Source organism: Nerophis ophidion, linkage group LG10, assembly GCF_033978795.1.
Source record: "Nerophis ophidion isolate RoL-2023_Sa linkage group LG10, RoL_Noph_v1.0, whole genome shotgun sequence".
In the NCBI taxonomy this organism is placed as follows: domain Eukaryota; kingdom Metazoa; phylum Chordata; class Actinopteri; order Syngnathiformes; family Syngnathidae; genus Nerophis; species Nerophis ophidion.
In genome coordinates this window covers 57,622,989-57,647,077 of record NC_084620.1, presented here as the reverse complement: position 1 = coordinate 57,647,077, position 24,089 = coordinate 57,622,989, and the positions used below count along the sequence as shown (strand labels likewise).

General features: G+C 43.0%; 1 protein-coding gene across 5 annotated transcripts in view; it reads right to left on the bottom strand.

Moving 5' to 3' along the window:
* celf2 (cugbp, Elav-like family member 2) overlaps positions 1-24,089 on the bottom strand; it is a 431,239-nt gene that overhangs the window by 149,840 nt on the left and 257,310 nt on the right. For all 5 annotated transcript variants that reach the window (XM_061914208.1, XM_061914209.1, XM_061914211.1 and 2 more), the window contains one exon: positions 2,320-2,516. In XM_061914208.1, coding sequence (XP_061770192.1) covers positions 2,320-2,516 — 197 coding nt within the window. The remainder of the gene's footprint in view (positions 1-2,319; positions 2,517-24,089) is intronic.

The following is a 24,089-nucleotide window of genomic DNA, read 5'->3' as shown; positions in this document are numbered from 1 at the left end:
GTGCAAAGGAGTAATCAGAGCAAAAGGGTGGCTATTTTGAAGAAACAAAGAATACAAAATATGTTTTCGGTTATTTCACTTTTTTTTTTGTTAAGTATATAACTCCACATGTGTTCATTTGTAGTTTTGATGGGACTATCTACAATGTAAATAGTCATGAAAATTAAAAAAAATGAACACATGAATGAGAAGGTGTGTCCAAACTTTTGGCCTGTACTCTATACCGTATTTCCTTGAATTGCCGACAGGTATATAGTATGCACCTGCCTAGAATTTCCGCCGGGTCAAACTCGTCACGTCACGAGTGACACTTCACCTGTCATCATTTTCAAAATGGAGGAGGCTGATTTCAATCATTTGAAATCGCATAAAGGGAAGAAGATTAAGAGCTATTAAGTAGGATTTAAGGTCCAAGCTATTGAATATGCTAAAAAGAACAGTAAGCAACTATGTTTTATTAATATACCGTAGCTGCGTGTGTCAAATATGAGTCATTAAATGACTCCCGCCTCCTGGTGGTAGAGGGCGCAAGTGATCCTTCTTGCGACTACTCGGCTGCAGAAGAAGTGACAACAAGCAGCGATCGTTCATTTTTTCCTCTCGCTTGCACTTTTAACATGGGGGATTACATAGCTAAAACAAAACAGTTTTCTAAACTGTACTTTAAATCGAAGCAGGAGGTAATAAAGGAGGATCTCCATTGAGACAGAGACTTTTAAAACTGAAGAAAGATAAGACTTATATAAACAAGTTATCGATGCTTTTGATCAGAAGGAGCTGCGCATGGACTTCATTTATAAGTAAAGGTAAGACCATAATACATTTTTTTTTAATTAAATGTGCTTTTTATGATGGTATCCTTACATCACACAAATTTCTAAGCACAGGCCTAAATTTACCGCATGCCTTTGGTAAACGCCGGAGTGAGAAGAGGTTTTAAATTAATTAGCGCCCCGGCGGCAATTCAAGGAAATACGGTATATTATCTAGACCAGGGGTGCCCACACTTTTTCTGCAGGCGAGCTACTTTTCAATTGACCAACTCGAGGGGATCTACCTCATTTATATATATCATTTATATTTATTTATTTATGAAAGAGACATTTTTGTAAACAAGTTAAATGTGTTTAATGATAATACAAGCATGTGTAACACATATAGATGTCTTTCTTTCACAAAGACAAGAATTTAAGTTGGTGTATTACCTGATTCTGATGACTTGCATTGATTGGAATCAGACAGTAATGATGATAACGCCCACATTTTCAAATGGAGGAGAAAAAAAGTTGTCCTTTCTGTACAATACCACATGAAAGTGGTTGGTTTTTGGCATCTAATTCATCCAGCTTCCATACACTTTACAAGAAAAACATTGGCGGCAAATTCCGTAGCTTGCTTGATTGACATTCACGGCACCCGAGGGTCTTGTGAGATGACGCTGGCTGCTGCCAGTTCATTATTATGAAAAAATGACAGAGAGGAAGGCGAGAAACACTTTTTATTTCAAGAGACTTTCGCGCCGTCCCTTCCGTCAAAACTCTAAAGGCCGACTGCACATTTCCTATCTTCACAATAAAAGCCCTGCTTCATGCTGCCTGCGCTAACAAAATTAGAGTCTCGGAAAGCCGGCGTGCACAAGTGATGTGCACGCCAGCTTTCTGAGGGATCGCTTGTGCACACCAGTTTTCCGAGAGTCTGTATTTAGTTAGCGCAGGCAGCATGAAGCAGGGCTTTTATTGTGAAAATAGGAAATGTGCAGTCGGCCTTTAGAGTTTTGACGGAAGGTACGGCGCGAGAGTCTGTTGAAATAAAAAGTGTTTCCCGCCTTCCTCTCGGTCATATTTTCATAATAATGATCTTGCAGCAGCCAGCGTCATCTCACAAGACCCTCCGGTACCGTGAATGTCATTTAAGTGACGTCTTGGTGAAGATTGATGATCACTAATTTTTAGGTCTATTTTTTTTTTAAAAGCCTGGCTGGAGATCGACTGACACACCCCCCGCGGTCGACTAGTAGCTCGCGATCGACGTAATGGGCACCCCTGATCTAGACTTATATATACTGTCTATATCCTGCACCCCTAATGATAAACAACATTATACATGATAGAAATCCAATACCTAGACTCCAAATAATCCAATAGTCAAAACTCAGCCCCATCCTTTCATTAATGTGATCACGACTCTCACAGGTAAATAATGACTACAAAGAGGAGGACTCCTAACATGACTGGAAGTAAAGCACAAAGTCATAGAAATGGCAGTAAAACCTGATAGGGCAGGTAAAGGGGTCCGCAGCAAAAAGAGGAGAGGGACTACCTTTGCTCTGTGGCGGGTTCTGGCTGCGGTCCCGCAGGATGTTGATCTGGTAGACGGCGCCATAGGGCTCAAACAGCTCCTTCAGCTCCTTCTCCGACCAGGAGCGCGGGATCTGGCCCACGAACATCTTGATGGCGTCCGGGTCGGGCTGGTCCGAATGCTCCAGGGCGCCGTTCATCTTCCCGCCCGTGCCGTTACTGCGGAGAGGTCGGAGGAGAAGAGGGTTTTTTTTTTTAGTGGCGCCCGGACTCGCTCAGAGTAGAAATACCTGGGCTCGGAGGACGTTTATTGCTCGTTAGACCTGAAAGACTTTGGAATAAAAGTCGTGTTTTTGTGAGCGGGAGAAGACCTGAGAGCCGGTCGGCACAAGAACTTAGGACTTTGCTGCTTATGAATGAAACACTTCATCATCATCATCATCTTAGGAGCGCACACACAGTGAAAAGTGACAACAATTGCGCTCAGGACACCAATAAGATCATCACCTGGTTGACAGCCTGGAGGGGGCGTGGCCCAAACACCTGCACCTATACACTTCACCAACCATCATAACACAAACTCTCCAAAATAGTCCACAATGTCAAAATAAAGAAGTACTCTTTAATACATGCAATTGCTCCTCCACATTTACATTTCACACACTCTCATTATTGAAAGATCCAAAACAATCCACCAAGTCAAAATTAAGACTCGGCATTTAATACATGCAATCGCTCCTCCAGATTTATAGTCCACAAACTCGCATTATCGAAGGATCCAAAACAATCCACCAAGTCAAAATAAAGACTTGGCATATGATGAACATTTCACAAACTCTCATTACAGAAGGATCCAAAACAATCCACATTGTCAAAATAAATACGTGTCATTTCATGAATGCAATCGCTCCTCCACATTTACATTTCACAAACTCTCATTATAGAAGTATCCAACAAAATCCACATTGTCAAAATAAACGAGTGTCATTTCATGAATGCAATCGCTCCTCCACATTTATATTTCACAAACTCTCATAGAAGGATCCAAAGCAATCCACAAAGTCAAAATAAATGTAATTTCATGAATGCAATCGATCCTCCACATTTACATTTCACAAACCAATTATTGAAAGATCCAAAACAATCCAAAGTCAAAGTACATAAGTGTCATTTTATGAATGCAATCCCTCCTCCACATTTACATTTCACAAACTCTCATTACAGAAGGATCCAAAACAGTCCAAAATGTCAAAATTAAGACTTGGCATATAATGAATGCAATCGCTCCTCCACATTTACATTTCACAAACTCTCATTACAGAAGGATCCAAAACAATCCAAAATGTCAAAATAAACAAGTGTCATTTCATGAATGCAATCGCTCCTCCACATTTATATTTCACAAACTCTCATAGAAGGATCCAAAGCAATCCACAAAGACAAAATAAATATGTGTCATTTCATGAATGCAATCGCTCCTCCACATTAACATTTCACAAACTCTCCTTATAGAAGGATCCAAAAAAATCCACATTGTCAAAATAAACAAGTGTCATTTCATGAATGCAATCACTCCTACACATTTATATTTCACAAACTCTCATAGAAGGATCCAAAGCAATCCACAAAGTCAAAATAAATGTAATTTCATGAATGCAATCGATCCTCCACATCAACATTTCACAAACTCTCCTTATAGAAGGATCCAAAAAAATCCACATTGTCAAAATAAACAAATGTCATTTCATGAATGCAATGACTCCTGCACATTTATATTTCACAAACTCTCATAGAAGGATCCAAAGCAATCCACAAACTCAAAATAAATGCAATTTCATGAATGAAATCGCTCCTCCACATTTATATTTCACAAACTCTCATTACAGAAAGATCCAAAACAATCCACATTGTCAAAATAAATACGTGTCATTTCATGAATGCAATCACTCCTCCACATTTACATTTCACAAACTTTAATTATTGAAAGATCCAAAACAATCCAAAGTCAAAGTACATAAGTGTCATTTCATGAATGCAATCCCTCCTCCACATTTACATTTCACAAACTATCATTACAGAAGGATCCAAAACAATCCACAATGTCAAAATAAATACGTGTCATTTCATGAATGCAATCACTCTTCCACATTTACATTTCACAAACTTTAATTATTGAAAGATCCAAAACAACACAAATTCAAAATAAATATGTGTCATTTCATGAATGCAATCCCTCCTCCACATTTACATTTCATAAACTCTCCTTATAGAAGGATCCAAAAAAAATCCACATTGTCAAAATAAACGGGTGTCATTTCATGAATGCAATCGCTCCTCCACATTTATATTTCACAAACTCTCATAGAAGGATCCAAAGTAATCCACAAAGTCAAAATAAATGTCATTTCATGAATGCAATCGCTCTTCCACATTTACATTTCACAAACTCTCCTTATAGAAGGATCCAAAACAATCCACAATGTCAAAATAAATACGTGTCATTTCATGAATGCAATCACTCCTCAACATTTACATTTCACAAACTTTAATTATTGAAAGATCCAAAACAATCCACAATGTCAAAATAAATACGTGTAATTTCATGAATGCAATCGCTCCTCCACATTTAATATTTCACAAACTCTCATAGAAGGATCCAAAGCAATCCACAAAGTCAAAATAAAAGTCATTTCATGAATGCAAACGCTCCACATTTACATTTCACAAACTCTAATTATTGAAAGATAAAAAAAAATCCAAAGTCAAAGTACATAAGTGTCATTTCATGAATGCAATCCCTCCTCCACATTTACATTTCACAAACTATCATTACAGTAGGATCCAAAACAATCCACAATGTCAAAATAAATACGTGTCATTTCATGAATGCAATCACTCCTCCACATTTACATTTCACAAACTTTAATTATTGAAAGATCCAAAACAATCCAAAGTCAAAGTAAATAAGTGTCATTTCATGAATGCAATCCCTCCTCCACATTTACATTTCACAAACTATCATTACAGAAGGATCCAAAACAATCCACAATGTCAAAATAAATACGTGTCATTTCACGAATGCAATCACTCCTCCACATTTACATTTCACAAACTTTAATTATTGAAAGATCCAAAACAATACAAAGTCAAAATAAATGTAATTTCATGAATGCAATCGCTCCTTCACATTTACATTTCACAAACTCTCCTTATAGAAGGATCCAAAATAATCCAAATCGTACAAATAAACAAGTGTCATTTCATGAATGCAATCGCTCCTCCACATTTACATTTCACAAACTATCATAGCACTTTACAATCTCCATCATTGTAACTGAGCTACTGTGTTGAACAATCTCCCTTGTGGATCATTAACGTTTGTCTAAGTCTATTACAGAAGGATCCAAAACAATCCACAAAGTCAGAATAAATGTGTTATTTCATGAATGCAATCACTCCTCCACATTTACATTTTACAAACTCTCTGGTCTGGTCTTCCTTGCTTAGGCTGCTGCCCCTGCAACCCGACCTCGGATAAGCGGAAGATGGATGGATGGATGGATGGGGTTAAATTATTTTTGGGGGTAAAAAATGTTAATATTTTTGTCCAATTCAGTTTTTAGGGACCTTTCGTAATAGAAAAGGTCACTACTCGTGTCGTCCGGCGCCAAACACAGTCCACCGCCACGGCGCTCGGCGTGTCACGTCATGACGGTCTCTCCACGGAGTGTGGACCAAAAGTACGGGGACTTCCTGACTCAGCCTTTATCTCTTAAGACGCCACACTTGTCCACGCCGTGCCAGCGGGGCATTAAGGGGCTCCATCCAGTCAAGCTCCTCTGATGGGACAAGGCCCGCTAACGGCTGCACATCTGGCGTGTGTGTGTGTGTGTGTGTGTGTGTGTGTTATCTCGTCCAAACACGCTCATTCATCCATGCTAAGACAAACACACAGTCTGTCTCTTCAGGATGGCAGAACACCAATTTAAATACACTTTCTGCGCCGCCGTTATTTCCAAAGAGAAGGAACATTATCGCCAACCTGCCAAGGAGCTCAGCAAGGCAACGAGGTAAGCTCGAAGAAAAAAAAATAAGACCAAAACCTTCAGACCTGTCAGCGCGGCTCATCCATCTTTTGCAGAAGGAGCCGAGGCGCTCGGCGGAGACGCCCAAGTCTTTAAAGGACTTAAAGGACATGTCCAATGAAAGCAGGCGTTAATGGTCCTCGCCGGTGTCAACAACACCCGCTGAGCTATTGGATAAAAGGTCGGTGGAGGACCTTTCCCCGGGGGCGACGACAGAGACTGGGTTGGTCTCTGGGTCTGGTCTGCGGGACTAAAGCTCTGGTGTGTGTTTGTGTGTGTGTGTGTGTGTGTGTGTGTGTGTGTGTGTGTGTGCAGACAATCCCTCATTGTTGCCTGTTGTCAGAGCAGCGCCATGACACAGGGTGGACTCGCCATGAAGACACAATGAAGAGCTTCACCCCTGGAAGGTGACTGCTCGCCAAGAGATGTGAGCAGTGTGTGTGTGTGTGTGTGTGTGTGTGTGTGGTCATTAAATATATATTCTGATATATGTTTGTCACAGAAAATGAGCCAAAGTCAGCAAGTCTCAGTTGGAAAAATTAACTAATGAATTAACGCAAGGTTGCAACATTTGTTTGTCAACACTGTTTGCTCTCATTTTCTCGCACATTTTGACCCTCTGATGTTCTGTGTACCTACACTCTGTCCTCCTCCTGTCTAGACCTGCTGTGTGGGTATGCTCTCCTGTCACAGCCTGGACATCTTCCGCTATCCTCCTCAATTTGAGACAAATGTTTTCAGCGTCCTCTTCAGTGGACATTTGTGTCGTTTTTCTTCTACGATTGAAGCAAAACAAAAACTTCCTGGATATAAAAACGTACCCCTTTAACACCGCCTTCCTGTTCATCAATTGTTGTCATCAATTAGCTTGCAGTCATCAAATATGCCTGATTAGCACTCCAACAATCAATAACATCAACAAAGCTCACCTTAGTGCTTTCATGCACAGTATAGAACGTTTGGTGGACAAAGTCAGACAAAAGAGTGGCACCAAACACGTCTTAGAAAGTCGGGGAAAGTTGTACATGTGAACAAGCTGCGGTGAGTTCAAAGGCCGCCAAAATGAGCGGGACAAAACAGCGCTGGCCCAATCCTCTCATCAGTGAGGCATGTTGGATACAAACAGTAGGATTTGTAACAATGAGGAAGGTTTGTGTCATCTTTGTTCTCTGACACAAACATTATTAAAACTAAACATTCATCGTTAGACATATACATACTTTTTCCAGTTTTATACATTTATGGAAAAGCTTCAGGGAGCCACTAGGACCCCCGCCCTGACCCTGACCCGAACTCGCCCTGACCCTGACTCACTATCAAGGCATGAAGGAAAATAAAACCACAACAAAGCTTTTATCACCATTTTTACCACCATTTTCCATGGATGTCATTTCACTTGGCCGGCCCTAGGACAACCTCGCAGACTAAAGTCCTAAGTGATGATGCCCCTGAGCTCGTCTTGTCAGGCTAACAGGAAGTCCACATGGATGACAGCCACAGGTGAGCACGCCACCAGGCAGCCTCAGGGAACTCAGCGTGGGCGAAGCCCGGGAATCACCTTGGATACACACACACACTTTTACATATATCACATATGCACGCACGCACACTCACACACACACACACACACACACACACACACACACACACACACACACACACACACACACACACACACACACACACACACACACACACACTCACACTCACACTTACATATATCACATATGCACGCACACACACACTCACACACACACACACACTCATTCACACACACTTTTACATATATCACATATGCATGCCCACACACACACACTCACACACACACACACACACACACACACTCATTCACACTCACACTTACATATATCACATATGCACACACACGCCCACGCACGCACACCCGCACACACACACACGATCACATACGCACATACACACGGATCACATATGCACACACACACACACACACACAGATCACATATGCACATACACACAAATTACATATGCACACACATCAAATATGCACAAACACACACACACATCACATATGCACATGCACACAAATACATACACAAATCACATATATACACACATGCACGCACGCACACACAGATCACACACACACAGATCACATATGCACACACACAAAAATCACATATGCACACACACGCACACACACACAGATCACATTTGCACATACACACGGATCACATATGCACACACACACACGCACGCAGATCGCATATGCGCACACACACACACGCACGCACAGTTCACCTATGCACATACACACAGATCACATATGCACACGAACACGCACACACACACAAACACATGCACACACGGATCACGTATGCACATACACACTCACACATACACACACACACACACGGATCGGATATACACGTGCACCCACACACACACAGACGCAGGCAGACACACACATGCGCACACACACACACACACACACACACACACATAGAATCTGTGGTTCAAGCTGGCTGCACACATCCTTCTGCTCCTTCTGCCTTCTGTTTCTGCTCTAAAAGTCATCCTTCCTTTAACCCCCCCCCACCTCTTCCCCCCCACACACTCACACACACATGTAACGGTGGGTTCGTGGAAGGGCCGAGCTGTCACACTCGTCCTCTGACTGGCGGCGTGTTTGCAGGGTGTGTAACGCTCCCACGGGGGAACTAATCTTGTTGACAAGCAGACTGCCAAACATCTCTTCTCCCACCACCCCCCTCGGAGGAAAATGGGGGCTGCGGGGGTTCAAGGTCAGCGAAATGTCCACACACACAAATATACACATACACACACACGTGTGAATGAAATTGAATACCACAAATGATGACATCATGACCAGGTTGGGGGAGAGTGGAAGGGGGGGGGGGGGGGGGGGTGGAAGGGGGGGGGTGGTTACAGGTGTCACATCACCTGTGACTCACTTCAAAGCGTGACATAGCCCAACTCCGCCTACACCCGCGCTCGCACCTTTTTTGTCGGCGCCGACTGTACCGTACGGCTTACGGACTAACGGGACGGTGCGTTTGTTGCCATGGTTACGCATCGGATAAAATGCCACAGCAGCTAATGAAGCCGCGCCGATGCCCCGGCACTCGGCGAGCGGTGCGCTAACGAGCTGACGCACGCTAATGAGGACACACACCTTAAAGTGGAGGGTATACACACACACACACACACACACACACACACACACAGATATATAATTGGTAATTAACACATATAATGACTAATTAGGTGTTTATAACAGTCAGAAAAGTGGGATATTAGCGTAACCTGGCGTCCACAAAGTTGGAGAAGCAAGTCTTTCGTGGTGCTAAGTGGGAGGAAGTAAATGGACTGAGCTGGACTAATAAACTCTCCTCTTTTTGGCCCCACGTCAGGGGCCGGCAACATAAGTTGAAAGAGCCATAGAGACCAAAAATACCCAAAAATATCTGTCTGGAGCCACAACAAATTAAAAGCGGTTTTTTAGCTGCACCACAGATTGCTTTAACTTGCACTTACAGACGTAGCAACCAACTGTAGTCACTGACAGTGGTTTTATGAAGCGTTATTTTCCTTTTTGGTCTGGAGGACACAACGTCCAAAACAATTTATATGTGGACTCCTGGGTGTTGTTGATAAATGTCTTTTGCTTTGCATAGTAGAGTTTTAACTTGCACTTACAGATGTAGCCACCAACTGTAGTTAATGACAGTGGTTTTGTGAAGTGTTCCACAGCCCATGTGGTGATATCCTTTTCACTCTGTCACTTTTTGATGCAGTACCGCCTGAGGGATCGAAGGCCACGTGCATTTAATGTTGGTGTTCAGCCTTGCCGCTTACGTGCAGCGATTTCTCCACATTCTCTGAATCTTTTGATGATATTACGGAGCGTAGATGTTGAAATCCCTAAATTCCTCGCAATAGCTGCTTGAGAAATGTCGTTTTTAAACAATTCGCTTAGGCGTTTGTCGACAAAGTGGTGACCCTCGTAAATGATAAATGATAAATGGGTTGTACTTGTATAGCGCTTTTCTACCTTCAAGGTACTCAAAGCGCTTTGACACTACTTCCACATTCACCCATTCACACACACATTCACACACTGATGGAGGAAGCTGCCATGCAAGGCGCCAACCAGCACCCATCAGGAGCAAGGGCGAAGTGTCTTGCTCAGGACGCAACGGACGTGACGAGGTTGGTACTAGGTGGGATTTGAACCAGGAACCCTCGGGTTGCGCTCGGCCACTCTCCCACTGCGCCTTGTACCGTCTTTGGAAGTTTCCATTTCATGGAAGCTGCTTTTATACCCAATCATGGCACCCACCTGTTCCCAATCAGCCCGTTCACCAGGGGGGTGCTCCAAATACCGTATTTTTCGGACTATAAGTCGCAGCTTTTTTTAAATAGTTCGGCCATGGGTGTGACTAGTACTCAGGAGCGACTTATGTGTGAAATTATTAACACATTACCGTAAAATATCAAATAATATTATTTAGCTCCTTCATGTAAGAGACTTAGACGTATAATATGCACTTACAGATGTAGCGACCAACTGTAGTTAATGACGGTGGTTTTGTGAAGTGTTCCACGGCCCATGTGGTGATATCCTTTACACTCTGTCACTTTTTGATGCCGTACCGCCTGAGGGGTCGAAGGCCACGTGCATTTAATGTTGGTGTTCAGCCTTGCCGCTTACGTGCAGCGATTTCTCCACATTCTCTGAATCTTTTGATGATATTACGGAGCGTAGATGGTGAAATCCCTAAATTCCTCGCAATAGCTGCTTGAGAAATGTCGTTCTTAAACAATTCGCTTAGGCGTTTGTCGACAAAGTGGTGACCCTCGTAAATGATAAATGGGTTGTACTTGTATAGCGCTTTTCTACCTTCAAGGTACTCAAAGCGCTTTGATACTACTTCCACATTCACCCATTCACACACACATTCACACACTGATGGAGGGAGCTGCCATGCAAGGCGCCAACCAGCACCCATCAGGAGCAAGGGCGAAGTGTCTTGCTCAGGACGCAACGGACGTGACGAGGTTGGTACTAGGTGGGATTTGAACCAGGGACCCTCGGGTTGCGCTCGGCCACTCTCCCACTGCGCCTTGTACCGTCTTTGGAAGTTTCCATTTCATGGAAGCTGCTTTTATACCCAATCATTGCACCAACCTGTTCCCAATCAGCCCGTTCACCAGGGGGGTGCTCCAAATACCGTATTTTTCGGACTATAAGTCGCAGCTTTTTTAAAATAGTTCGGCCATGGGTGTGACTAGTACTCAGGAGCGACTTATGTGTGGAATTATTAATACATTACCGTAAAATATCAAATACTATTATTTAGCTCCTTCATGTAAGAGACTTAGACGTATAATATGCACTTACAGATGTAGCGACCAACTGTCGTTAATGACGGCGGTTTTGTGAAGTGTTCCACGGCCCATGTGGTGATATCCTTTACACGCTGTCACTTTTTGATGCCGTACCGCCTGAGGGATCGAAGGCCACGTGCATTTAATGTTGGTGTTCAGCTTTGCCGCTTACGTGCAGCGATTTCTTCACATTCTCTGAATCCTTTGATGATATTACGGAGCGTAGATGGTGAAATCCCTGAATTCCTCGCAATAGCTGCTGGAGAAATGTCGTTCTTAAACAATTCGCTTGGGCATTTGTCGACAACGTGGTGACCCTCGTACCGTCTTTGGAAGTTTCCATTTCATGGAAGCTGCTTTTATACCCAATCATGGCACCCACCTGTTCCCAATTAGCCCGTTCACCAGGTGGGTGCTCCAAATACCGTATTTTTCGGACTATAAGTCGCAGTTTTTTTTTTAAATAGTTCGGCCATGGGTGTGACTTATGTGTGAAATTTTTAACACACTACCGTAAAATATCAAATAATATTATTTAGGTCCTTCATGTAAGAGACTTAGATGTATAATATTTCATGAGATTTATGGATTAGGAGTGAGAGATAGTTTGGTAAAGGTATAGCATGTTCTATATGTTCTAGTTATTTGAATGACTCTTACCATAATATGTTAGGTTAACATAGTTATTTATGCCTCATATAACCTACACTTATTCAGCCTGTTGTTCACTATTCTTTATTTATTAGGGACCGAAAGTCCCTTTGGGACAAAGGACCCTATTGTATTTCTAAGGTTTTATTGTTATTATACCACCGCCTCTTTGAGCTGTAATTCGACCCCCTTAACATGCTTCAAAACTCACCATATTTTACACACACATCAGGACTGACGAAAATTGCCATCTAATAAAAAAAAACTAATCCCAAAACTCAAAATTGCACTTTAGCACCCCCTAGGAAAAAACACAGACAAAACTGCTTGTAACTTCCATTAGGAATGTCGTAGAGACATGAAACAAAAACCTCTATGTAGGACTGACTTAGACCTACATTCAATACGCTGACCTCCTTCAGCAAAAATCAACAGGAAGTTGGCAAACACGCCTTCAAAACAAAAGTTTCCTAAAAAAATTTATTTTTGCCTCTTTGAGCTGTAATTTGACCCCCTTAAAATGCTTCAAAACTCACCAAACTGGACACACACATCAGGACTGGCGAAAATTGCAATCTAATTAAAAATCAAACCCCAAAACTTAAAATTGCGCTCTAACGCCCCCTAGGGATAAAACACGGACACAACTGCTTATAACTTCCAGTAGGAAGGTCGTAGAAACATTAAACAAAAACCTTTATGTAGGTCTCACTTAGACCTACATTTCTTAATTGGAATTCAGGAAGTTGGCAATTACCCCTTCAAAACAAAAGTTTTGTAAAAACCCGTCACCTTCTTTCAAACAGTCATCTCCTCTGAGCGTGTTTGTTGTCTTTTCAAACATTATCTCCTCTGAGCGCGTTTTTTGTGTCGGCTTCAAACTCGCACAGGAGAGAGATTGAACCCTTTTGATTTAAAGTTGAGAAAATGGTTTTTCTAAGTGCTGCGGTTTTGATTTTACGAGCATTCAAAGAACCACTGAGCGGTTGCCGCTGCGCTGCTGCCGTCTCAAGTTGGCCGCTTAAAGGCAGGAAGCACCAGCGTGACCACACAATGCAGAGAAGGTAGGTAATGTGCGGGTAAAGATATGTCCACTGGGTGAAAGAAGGAGGCACCAGTTTGACTCCAGGATACAGAGAAAGTAGGTAATGTGCAGGTAAAGATATGTTGACTGGGTGATGGCAGGAAGCACCAGCATGTATGGGTGACAGAAAGAAGCACCAGTGTGACTCCAGGATGCAGAGAAGGTAGGTAATGTGCAGGTAAAGATATGTTGACTGGGTGAAAGAAAGACGCATCAGTGTGACCCCAGGATGCAGAGAAGGTAAGTAATGTGCAGGTAAAGATATGTTGACTGGGTGATGGCAGGAAGCACCAGCATGTATGGGTGAAAGAAAGACGCACCAGTGTGACCCCAGGATGCAGAGAAGGTAGGTAATGTGCAGGTAAAGATATGTTGACTGCGTGGCACCAGTTTGACTCCAGGATACAGAGAAGGTAGGTAATGTGCCGGTAAAGATATGTTGTCTGGGTGATGGCAGGAAGCACCAGCATGTATGGGTGAAAGAAAGACGCACCAGTGTGACCCCAGGATGCAGAGAAGGTAGGTAATGTGCAGGTAAAGATATGTTGACTACGTGGCACCAGTTTGACTCCAGGATACAGAGAAGGTGGGTAATGTGCAGGTAAAGATATGTTGTCTGGGTGATGGCAGGAAGCACCAGCATGTATGGGTGAAAGAAAGACGCACCAGTGTGACCCCAGGATGCAGAGAAGGTAGGTAATGTACAGGTAAAGATATGTTTAATGGGTAAAGGCAGGAAACACCAGCAAAAGTCGGTCCCGTCCATCGCTGCTTGCAGCTTCAATTTATTTTAAATTGCCTTTCAAATGTCTATTCTTGGTGTTGGGTTTTAACAAATACAAATCCCCCCAAAAATGCGACGTATATATGTGTTTTTTTCCTTCTTTATTATGCATTTTCGGCAGGTGCGACTTATACTCCCAAAAACACGGTAAGTCTTTGACGAGCATTCCTCAACTCTATCAGGTCTTTTTTGCCACTCGTGCCAGCTTTTTTTTGAAGCACGTTTGTCACGGGCAGGGCGCATTCGAGCGGGATGCTAAAGTAGTCCCGGCGGTGTTTGTGCCACGCTACACAGGAAGCTTTTTTTTTTTTTTTTTTAGTGGCGCGCTGTCACATTTCCATGGCGACCTGGCATTTTACTTCAACGACGACGACACGGTGCGTTCGGCGTGTAGAGAAGCCTGTCTGCTCCGCACTCCTCTAAATGTTCCTTGAAGCATTTCTCTCTCACGTCACCCGGCGGCGAGGAAGAGGAGGATGAAGGCAATCCCTCCCATGGCCTCCATCCAGCATCTTCGCACTTGTTCTCACTTCATGTTTCAAATGTTTGCAATTTGCACCCCCCTCTCCCCCCCTCACCGCCCCCCTCTCCCCTGACGGGAGCGCTGGCACTTGTGAACGTGCGCGGCGACGCGGCGAGGGCGCATCTGGCATCTTTTCCTGGAAGGATGCGAGGTTCCCATGGCGCCTTTTTCCAGCGTTTAGGCAGCGCGGGGATAACACTCTCCCTTTTCACCTCAGCCAAGGGGGGGGGGTGTAAAAATGACCGACTATCCAACATTCCGGCATCGCACCTTTTGTTTGTTTTTTTTACTTTAGGAGCGTTTACGTGATGGCATCGCCATTCTGGACGAGCGACGAGGACGTGAAGAGGGAAGCGAGTGTTAATTAGCAAGATCCCGCTCTAATTTGCAGGCTATGAATAGATAAGTCAAGGTTAGACACCCGAGCGGCCTTTGACGACACACAAGTGTGTGTGTGTGTGAGAGAGCAATTATCCTGCACATGAATCATCGTTATCGCGACAGAAAAAAGTTGCCACTTCTATTCAGAATCATCTCCCCGGTCATATATTTATTTATAGGCGTATTAAAGGCCTACTGAAAGCCACTACTAGCGACCACGCAGTCTGATAGTTTATATATCAATGATGAGATATTAACAGTGCAACACATGCCAATACGGCCGCTTTAGTTTACTAAATTGCAATTTTAAATTTCAGGCCTAAGTATCCTGCTGAAACTCTTGTGCATAATTACACAGTATTCTGGACGTCTTTGTGGCTGAATCTTTTGCAATTTGTTCAATGAATAATGGAGACGTCAAAGAAGAAAGCTGTAGGCGGGAAGCAGTGTATTGCGGCCGCCTTTAGCAACACAAACACAGCCGGTGTTCCGACATCTCCGTTTTTAACGGCCTACTGAAAGCCACTACTAGCGACCACGCAGTCTGATAGTTTATACATCAATGATGAAATATTAACATTGCAACACATGCCAATACGGCCGCTTTAGTTTACTAAATGGTAATTTTAAATTTCAGGCCTAAGTATCCTGCTGAAACGTCGCGGTTTGATGACGCTTGTGCGTGACGTCACGCATTGTAGAGGACATTTTGTTCCAGCATCGTTCCAAGCTATAAGTCATCTGTATTCATCGCATGATTCCACAGTATTCTGGACATCTGTGTGGCTGATCTTTTGCAATTTGTTCAATGAATAATGGAGACGTCAAAGAAGAAAGCTGTAGGTGGGAAGCAGTGTATTGCGGCCGCCTTTAGCAACACAAACACAGCCGGTGTTCCGACATCTCCGTTTTTAAAGGCCTACTGAAAGCCACTACTAGCCACCACGCAGTCTGATAGTTTATATATCAATGATGAAATATTAACATTGCAACACATGCCAATACGGCCGCTTTAGTTTACTAAATTGCAATTTTAAATTGCAATTGTCCTGTTGAAAAAGTGGCGGAATGAAGACGTGTGCGCATGACGTCACCGGTGGTAGCGGACATGTTCTCCCAGCACTGGTCACGTCTAAAAGTGGTCTGTTTTTATCGCATAATTACACAGTATTCTGGCCTCCTGCAGCTGTCAAAGAGGCAGCTGCGACTTTCTTGGTTCCTCCGTGGCTTCCATCAGAGACACTGGCGGTCACCACATCCCTCCGACTTTCAGGTATGACTATATGATCTTTCTTTTCTTAGTTTATTTCGAACATGACATACATACAACATTATACATCAGTTAATTTCATCATTTCGCAAAACACAATACATCATGTCCAAAAAGGAGTAGGAAGCAGCAAAGCTTATTTAATCCTACCCCTTTTCCACTTCAGAGCGCCCACAATATAAACATTCATTCACTGACCTTCTTTACAGCAAAATAGCAAAATGACATCTATGAGTGAGTAACACAGCAGTTTTCTAAAATTGTATTTAATTATTTCAGTCATTATTAACATACTAAGATGAAGAATATCTTATTTTCAATAAGTTTGAAAGTCTTTCTCATAATACTTCTTCTTTGTATTTTGTAAGCACTATTAATTTAAACATCCTCTCACTAAAACACTAGTAACACAATAAGCAGATAAGGGATTTTCCAGAAATATCCTAGTAAATGTGTCTAATAACATCTGAATCACTCCCACTGTATGGCCTTTTTTTTTTTCTTCTAGTACTTCAGTCTCACTTTCCTCATTCCCGAATCTTTCATCCTCGCTCAAATTAATGGGGAAATCGTCGCTTTCTCGGTCCGAATCGCTCTAGCTGCTGGTGGCCATGTTTGTAAACAATGTTCAGATGTGAGGAGCTCCACAACCCATGACGTCACGCGCACATCGTCTGCTACTTCCGTTACAGGCAAGGCTTTTTTATTAGCCACCAAAATATGCAAACTATATCGTCCATGTTCTCTACTAAATCCTTTCAGCAAAAATATGGCAATATGGCGAAATGATCAAGTATGACACATAGAATGGACCGGCTATCCCTTTTTAAATAAAAACATCTCATTTCAGTAGGCCTTTAAAGCATAAACCAGGGGTGCCCATTACGTCGATCGCGAGCTACCAGTCGACCGCGGGGGGTGTGTCAGTCGATCTCCAGCCAGGCTTTTAAAAAAAATAGACCTAAAAATGAGTGATCATCAATCTTCACCAAGACGTCACTTAAATGGCATTCACGGTACCGGAGGGTCTTGTGAGATGACGCTGGCTGCTGCAAGATCATTATTATGAAAATATGACCGAGAGAAAGGCGAGAAACACTTTTTAGTTCAACAGACTCTCGCGCCGTACCTTCCGTCAAAACTCTAAAGGCCGACTGCACATTTCCTATCTTCACAATAAAAGCCCTGCTTCATGCTGCCTGCGCTAACTAAATACAGAGACTCAGAAAACTGGCGTGCACAAGCCATCCCTCAGAAAGCTGGCGTGCACATCACTTGTGCACGCCAGCTTTCCGAGACTCTTATTTTGTTAGCGCAGGCAGCATGAAGCAGGGCTTTTATTGTGAAGATAGGAAATGTGCAGTCGGCCTTTAGAGTTTTGACGGAAGGGACGGCGCAAAAGTCTGTTGAAATAAAAAGTGTTTCTCGCCTTCCTCTCTGTCATTTTTTCATAATAATGAACTGGCAGCAGCCAGCGTCATCTCACAAGACCCTCGGGTGCCGTGAATGTCAATCAAGCAAGCTACGGAATTTGCCGCCAATGTTTTTCTTGTAAAGTGTATGGAAGCTGGATGAATTAGATGCCAAAAACCAACCACTTTCATGTGGTATTGTACAGAAAGGACAACTTTTTTTCTCCTCCATTTGAAAATGTGGGCGTTATCATCATTACTGTCTGATTCCAATCAATGCAAGTCATCAGAATCAGGTAATACACCAACTTATATTCTTGTCTTTGTGAAAGAAAGACATCTATATGTGTTACACATGCTTGTATTATCATTAAACACATTTAACTTGTTTACAAAAATGTCTCTTTCATAAATAAATAAATATAAATGATATATATAAATGAGGTAGATCCCCTCGAGTTGGTCAATTGAAAAGTAGCTCGCCTGCAGAAAAAGTGTGGGCACCCCTGGCATAAAGAGTTCTTCCTGTTAGTGATCGACAAATTTGCGAAAGTGGTAAGAAAAAAAAAGGTCCTCTGTGTGTGTTCGCTACAAAGAGCTCTAATGAAAGCTCCATGGCATACAGCCGTGGAGCTTTGTTAAGCGTAAATAAATAAAACAAGTTATTTTAGTCAGACACTGTTGAGGTCTACCAGATGGGATTTTTACCGGCCATGTTTTGACGGTCAGAACCGTAGACATCTTCTAAAGGTACGCAGCATCGACCGCTCTTGGAAATTGAGCAATCGGAGCATGTCTTCAAGTTTATTCTTGCTTTTAGAGTCCTGTTTATTGACGATGTGCAGGGTGACAGCGACTGAAATGATGTCATGTGGAATAAACATTTCATCTGGTTGCCATTTTATTGTCTTGTTGTTCTTTTGAATTTCTTTGCAGCGGTGGTCTGTCAGGTTATTATTTCAGCAAGAGCTTTTGATCCTTCTCATGTAACTGAAACTATTCTGTTTACCGTTGGGCGGAGTGAGAAAGTTATTTTCTTGCTGTCGACTATTGGTTTGAGGAGAGTCTTCAGCATTTGATGACAGCCCCTCCCCAACGAATATTGGTGCGTGCGCAACAGCAGCAGACGGTAGGGGAAAAAAAAGAAAACAATAAACGTCTGGGAACTGGTATTTTTCAAACAGAGTATAGTACCGTTTCTGACTCATTAGTACCGCGATACTATACTAGTACTGGTATACCAAACAACCCTAGTTCTAACTTACATCCGTCAGTAGCCTCGCTATAGAAGCACAAAATAAACTACAAAAATGGCTGGCGGGGAGAAGATGTGATCGAAATGGAGGCACGTATTTAAAACGGCACATCCTGAAAAGATTGTCAGAAAGTGACTTGAAGATGATGTGCAAAACATCATCTATGCAACATTTTGAGCAAAGAAGCAGCATTCCATGTTATGTAGACCACAAGGACGTCTTTTACATGTAGAAAATAATCCTTAGAAACAAATGACCCCTTTAAGGCGCATTATAATTATTCTGTGTGAAAATAGACCTGACTAGTGCTGCTCTTCAGCCGTCACTTTATAATAAATTGTTCCGGAAGCACTAAAGCACCAAGTGGACCAGGCGCTCTCTGCAGTTGTGTGATGGAGCGCACCTGCCTCGTTTTCACCCACAAATTAAACTGGGGCTCAGGTGTGACACATAGTGGGGCTTCAGCACCGAGGAGGAGGAGGAGGGTGTGGCCGCCAGGACTCAAACACCCCCGGGACCACACGCACACACACACACACACACACACACACACACACACACACACACACACACACACACACACACACACACACACACACACACACACACACACACACACACACACACAGAAGAGGGGGGAATATGGTGATGATGGAGAGATTGATGGTGTGTAATGAAGTAGCGGAAGGAAGACAAGACAAGAGACATCAGAGGCCATTACTTACCTCTCTGATTCACACACACACACACACACACACACACAGACACACACACTCACACGGACACACACACGCAGACACACACTCACACGCAGACACACCCACAGACGCACACACACACGCACACACGCTGACACACACACACACACACACACACACACGCAGACACACACACATGCAGACACACACTTACACACAGAGTCACACACACACAGACACACACACAGACGCACACACACGCACACACACTGACACACAGACACACACAGAGTCACACACAGACACACACATGCAGACGCACACACACGCACACACACTGGCACACACAGAGTCACACACACGCACGCACGCACACACACACACACGCAGACACACACACATACGTACGCATGCACACACACACACACACACACACACACACACACACACACACACACACAGACGCACACAAACACACAGAGACACACACACACACTCTCACACACACACACACACACACACACACACACACACACACACACACACACACACACACACACACACACACACACGCAGACACACACAATTGTAGACGCACACTGACACACAGACTTACACACACAGACACACACACGCAGACACACACGCACACACACTGACAGACACACACACGCACGCACACACACACACATGCAGACGCACACACATGGAGACGCACACACACACACACACACACACACACACACACAGACGCACTCACGCAGACACACACGTACGCACACGCACGCACGTACACACACACACACGCAGACACACACACACATACACACACAGACACACACACGTCACCAAGTGTGCTGCAGGAAGAGCGTCTAGCACCCTCCTCCTTGTTCTCCAGCCTTCATCCTGTCAAGGCTTCCTTCCCTGCAGTCGTCCTCTAGAGAGGACAAAGCTGCAGGACGTCACGACGTGATACAAAACCAGACCAATTCAATCCGTCTGCATATCTAGAATATTCTTTCCCATTCTTTCTTGATGTACAGCTTAAGTTCTTCAACAGTCTCCTGCCTCATATTTCAGCCTTCCCACACTAGCAATGTCTGGACTACAGGCAGGCCAGTCTAGTACCTGCACTCTTTTACTACGAAGCCACGCTGTTGTAACACGTGGCTTGGCACCGTCTTGCTGAAATAAGCAGGGGCGTCCATGATAACAACATATGTTGCTCCCAGAGCTGTATGTACCTTTCAGCATTAATGCTGCCTTCACAGATGTGTAAGCAGGGATGGGAATGAAGATTTACAAAACCAGCTGAACATTTTTTAAATTCTAAAACACCGCTTTGTGGAAGACTGCAATCTTTTAGTATGTGCACTCGCCTGCTAGGGGGGCCTGCGGTTTACCCGCCCCCCCAAAACATTTTTTGAAATCTATGTTAGCTTAGGATCAATCAATCAATCAATGTTTACTTATATAGCCCTAAATCACTAGTGTCTCAAAGGGCTGCACAAACCACTAAGACATCCTGGGTAGGCCCACATAAGGGCAAGGAAAACTCACACCCAGTGGGACGTCGGTGACAATGATGACTATGAGAACCTTGGAGAGGAGGAAAGCAATGGATGTCGAGCGGGTCTAACATGATACTGTGAAAGTTCAATCCATAATGGATCCAACACAGTCGCAAGAGTCCAGTCCAAAGCGGATCCAACACAGCAGCGAGAGTCGCGTTCACAGCGGAGCCAGCAGGAAACCATCCCAAGCAGAGGCGGGATCAGCAGCGCAGAGATACACAGGCAAGCAGTACATGGCCACCGGATCGGACCGGACCCCCTCCACAAGGGAGAGTGGGACATAGGAGAAAAAGAAAAGAAACGGCAGATCAACTGGTCTAAAAAGGGAGTCTATTTAAAGGCTAGAGTATACAAATGAGTTTTAAGGTGAGACTTAAATGCTTCTACTGAGGTAGCATCTGGAACTGTTACCGGGACGGCATTCCAGAGTACTGGAGCCCGAAATGAAAAAGCTCTATAGCCCGCAGACTTTTTGGGGGCTTTGGGAATCACTAATAAGCCGGAGTCCTTTGAACGCAGATTTCTTGCCGGGACATATGGTACAATACAATCGGCAAGATAGGATGGAACTAGACCGTGTAGTATTTTATACGTAAGTAGTAAAACCTTAAAGTCACATCTTAAGTGCACAGGAAGCCAGTGCAGGTGAGCCAGTATAGGTATATATGTATGTATATATGTATATAAAGGTATATACAGTATAGGTATATATGTATGTATGTATGTATATAAAGGTATATACAGTATAGGTATATATGTATGTATGTATGTATATAAAGGTATATACAGTATAGGTATATATGTATGTATATACGTATATCAAGGTATATACAGTATAGGTATATATGTATGTATATATGTATATAAAGGTATATACAGTATAGGTATATATGTATGTATATAAAGGTATATATAGTATAGGTATATATGTATGTATATATGTATATAAAAGGTATATACAGTATAGGTATATATGTATATAAAGGTATATACAGTATAGGTATATATGTATGTATATAAAGGTATATACAGTATAGGTATATATGTATATAAAAGGTATATACAGTATAGGTATATATGTATGTATATATGTATATAAAGGTATATACAGTATAGGTATATATGTATGTATAAATGTATATAAAAGGTAGATACAGTATAGGTATATATGTATGTATATATGTATATAAAAGGTATATACAGTGTAGGTATATATGTATGTATATATGTATATAAAGGTATATACAGTATAAGTATATATGTATGTATATAAAGGTATATACAGTATAGGCGTAATGTGATCAAACTTTCTTGTTCTTGTCAAAAGTCTAGCAGCCGCATTTTGTACCAACTGTAATCTTTTAATGCTAGACATGGGGAGACCCGAAAATAATACGTTATATTAGGTCCATCAGTGCTAAATATTATAAACTTATCACTTTCCTCGGGCACTGTTCCCCTAGCATTAACAAAAGCGGTTATTCATCCTCTTCTTAAAAGACCTAACCTCGATCCTGACCTCATGGTAAACTACCGACCGGTGTCTCACCTTCCCTTTATTTCAAAAATCCTTGAAAAAATTGTTGCGGAGCAGTTAAATGAAGACTTAGCGTGTAACAATCTATGTGAAACCTTTCAATCCGGTTTCAGGGCAAATCACTCCACGGATGCATTTCCTGCTATTTTGAGTCAAAATCTAAAAATATTCTGCTGACCAAAATTTCACATTTATTAGCAAATATTTTCATAAAAATGTATCATGTGATGACATTTATGTATACAAGATTACACATATATCAAATTCTTGCGCACTTTTGGACTATAGACAAAAATAGGCCTACAAATGGATTAACCAGAATTTGTGACGATGTTTGACTTCAGCTTGAAGGCAGATCCCAGTACCGATTTCGCGTGGTCAAAGAGTGCCACCTTTCCCCGGGATCCCTAGTTCCCAATGTCCTTGCAATATTAGCACTGAGGCCGAAGACTAGCCAGGGACACGCCACCCGAGCCCCGGTGAGATGAGCCAAAAGGGCGCAGCTCGCAGGGATCCTGCCGCTGTCCCGCCGACCAATCGAAGCACCCGCCGTGACAAAAAGCGACAGAAACAGTCGCTGTACTCCAGGGGAAGTGCAGAGATCTTCACCGCGTCAGGATGTGCCAACCAAGCTTTCACTTTCCCCAGTCGGCCGGATCGCACTCAGCGGCGTGTTCACCCGACGGAAGCACTCGGGTTAGCATTAGTACGGAAAAATGAATCCGAGTCTCTTGCATTGTAAAGTTCACATGAGCGTACTGACTATCCTCAACAACTCCCGGGGTTCATACACCAGAAGTGAGTGGATGGTCCTCAAAACAAACGTCCAAATAACCACAAAACTGACAGTAGTGCTCAGAGGCAAGGGGCCAACCATCTTGTTCTCTTCTATTATAACAAATTATTATAAGAAACACTCACAATAATTGAGGATCAGGAACTAGATATTGTCGGCAAACAACGCATGCAGATGCCTATAACGGGCAATGTCATTGGTTGATGTCGTCAGCTGATTGTAGAGCTGGCCAATCTGGTGCCTTCACACATTGGCATTATTTTATATAAATGACCGGCGGCGCCAAAATCGGCAGAATTCCGCGGAAAAGTCCCATCCCTGTGTAAGTTAGCCATGCCTTGGCCACTAGT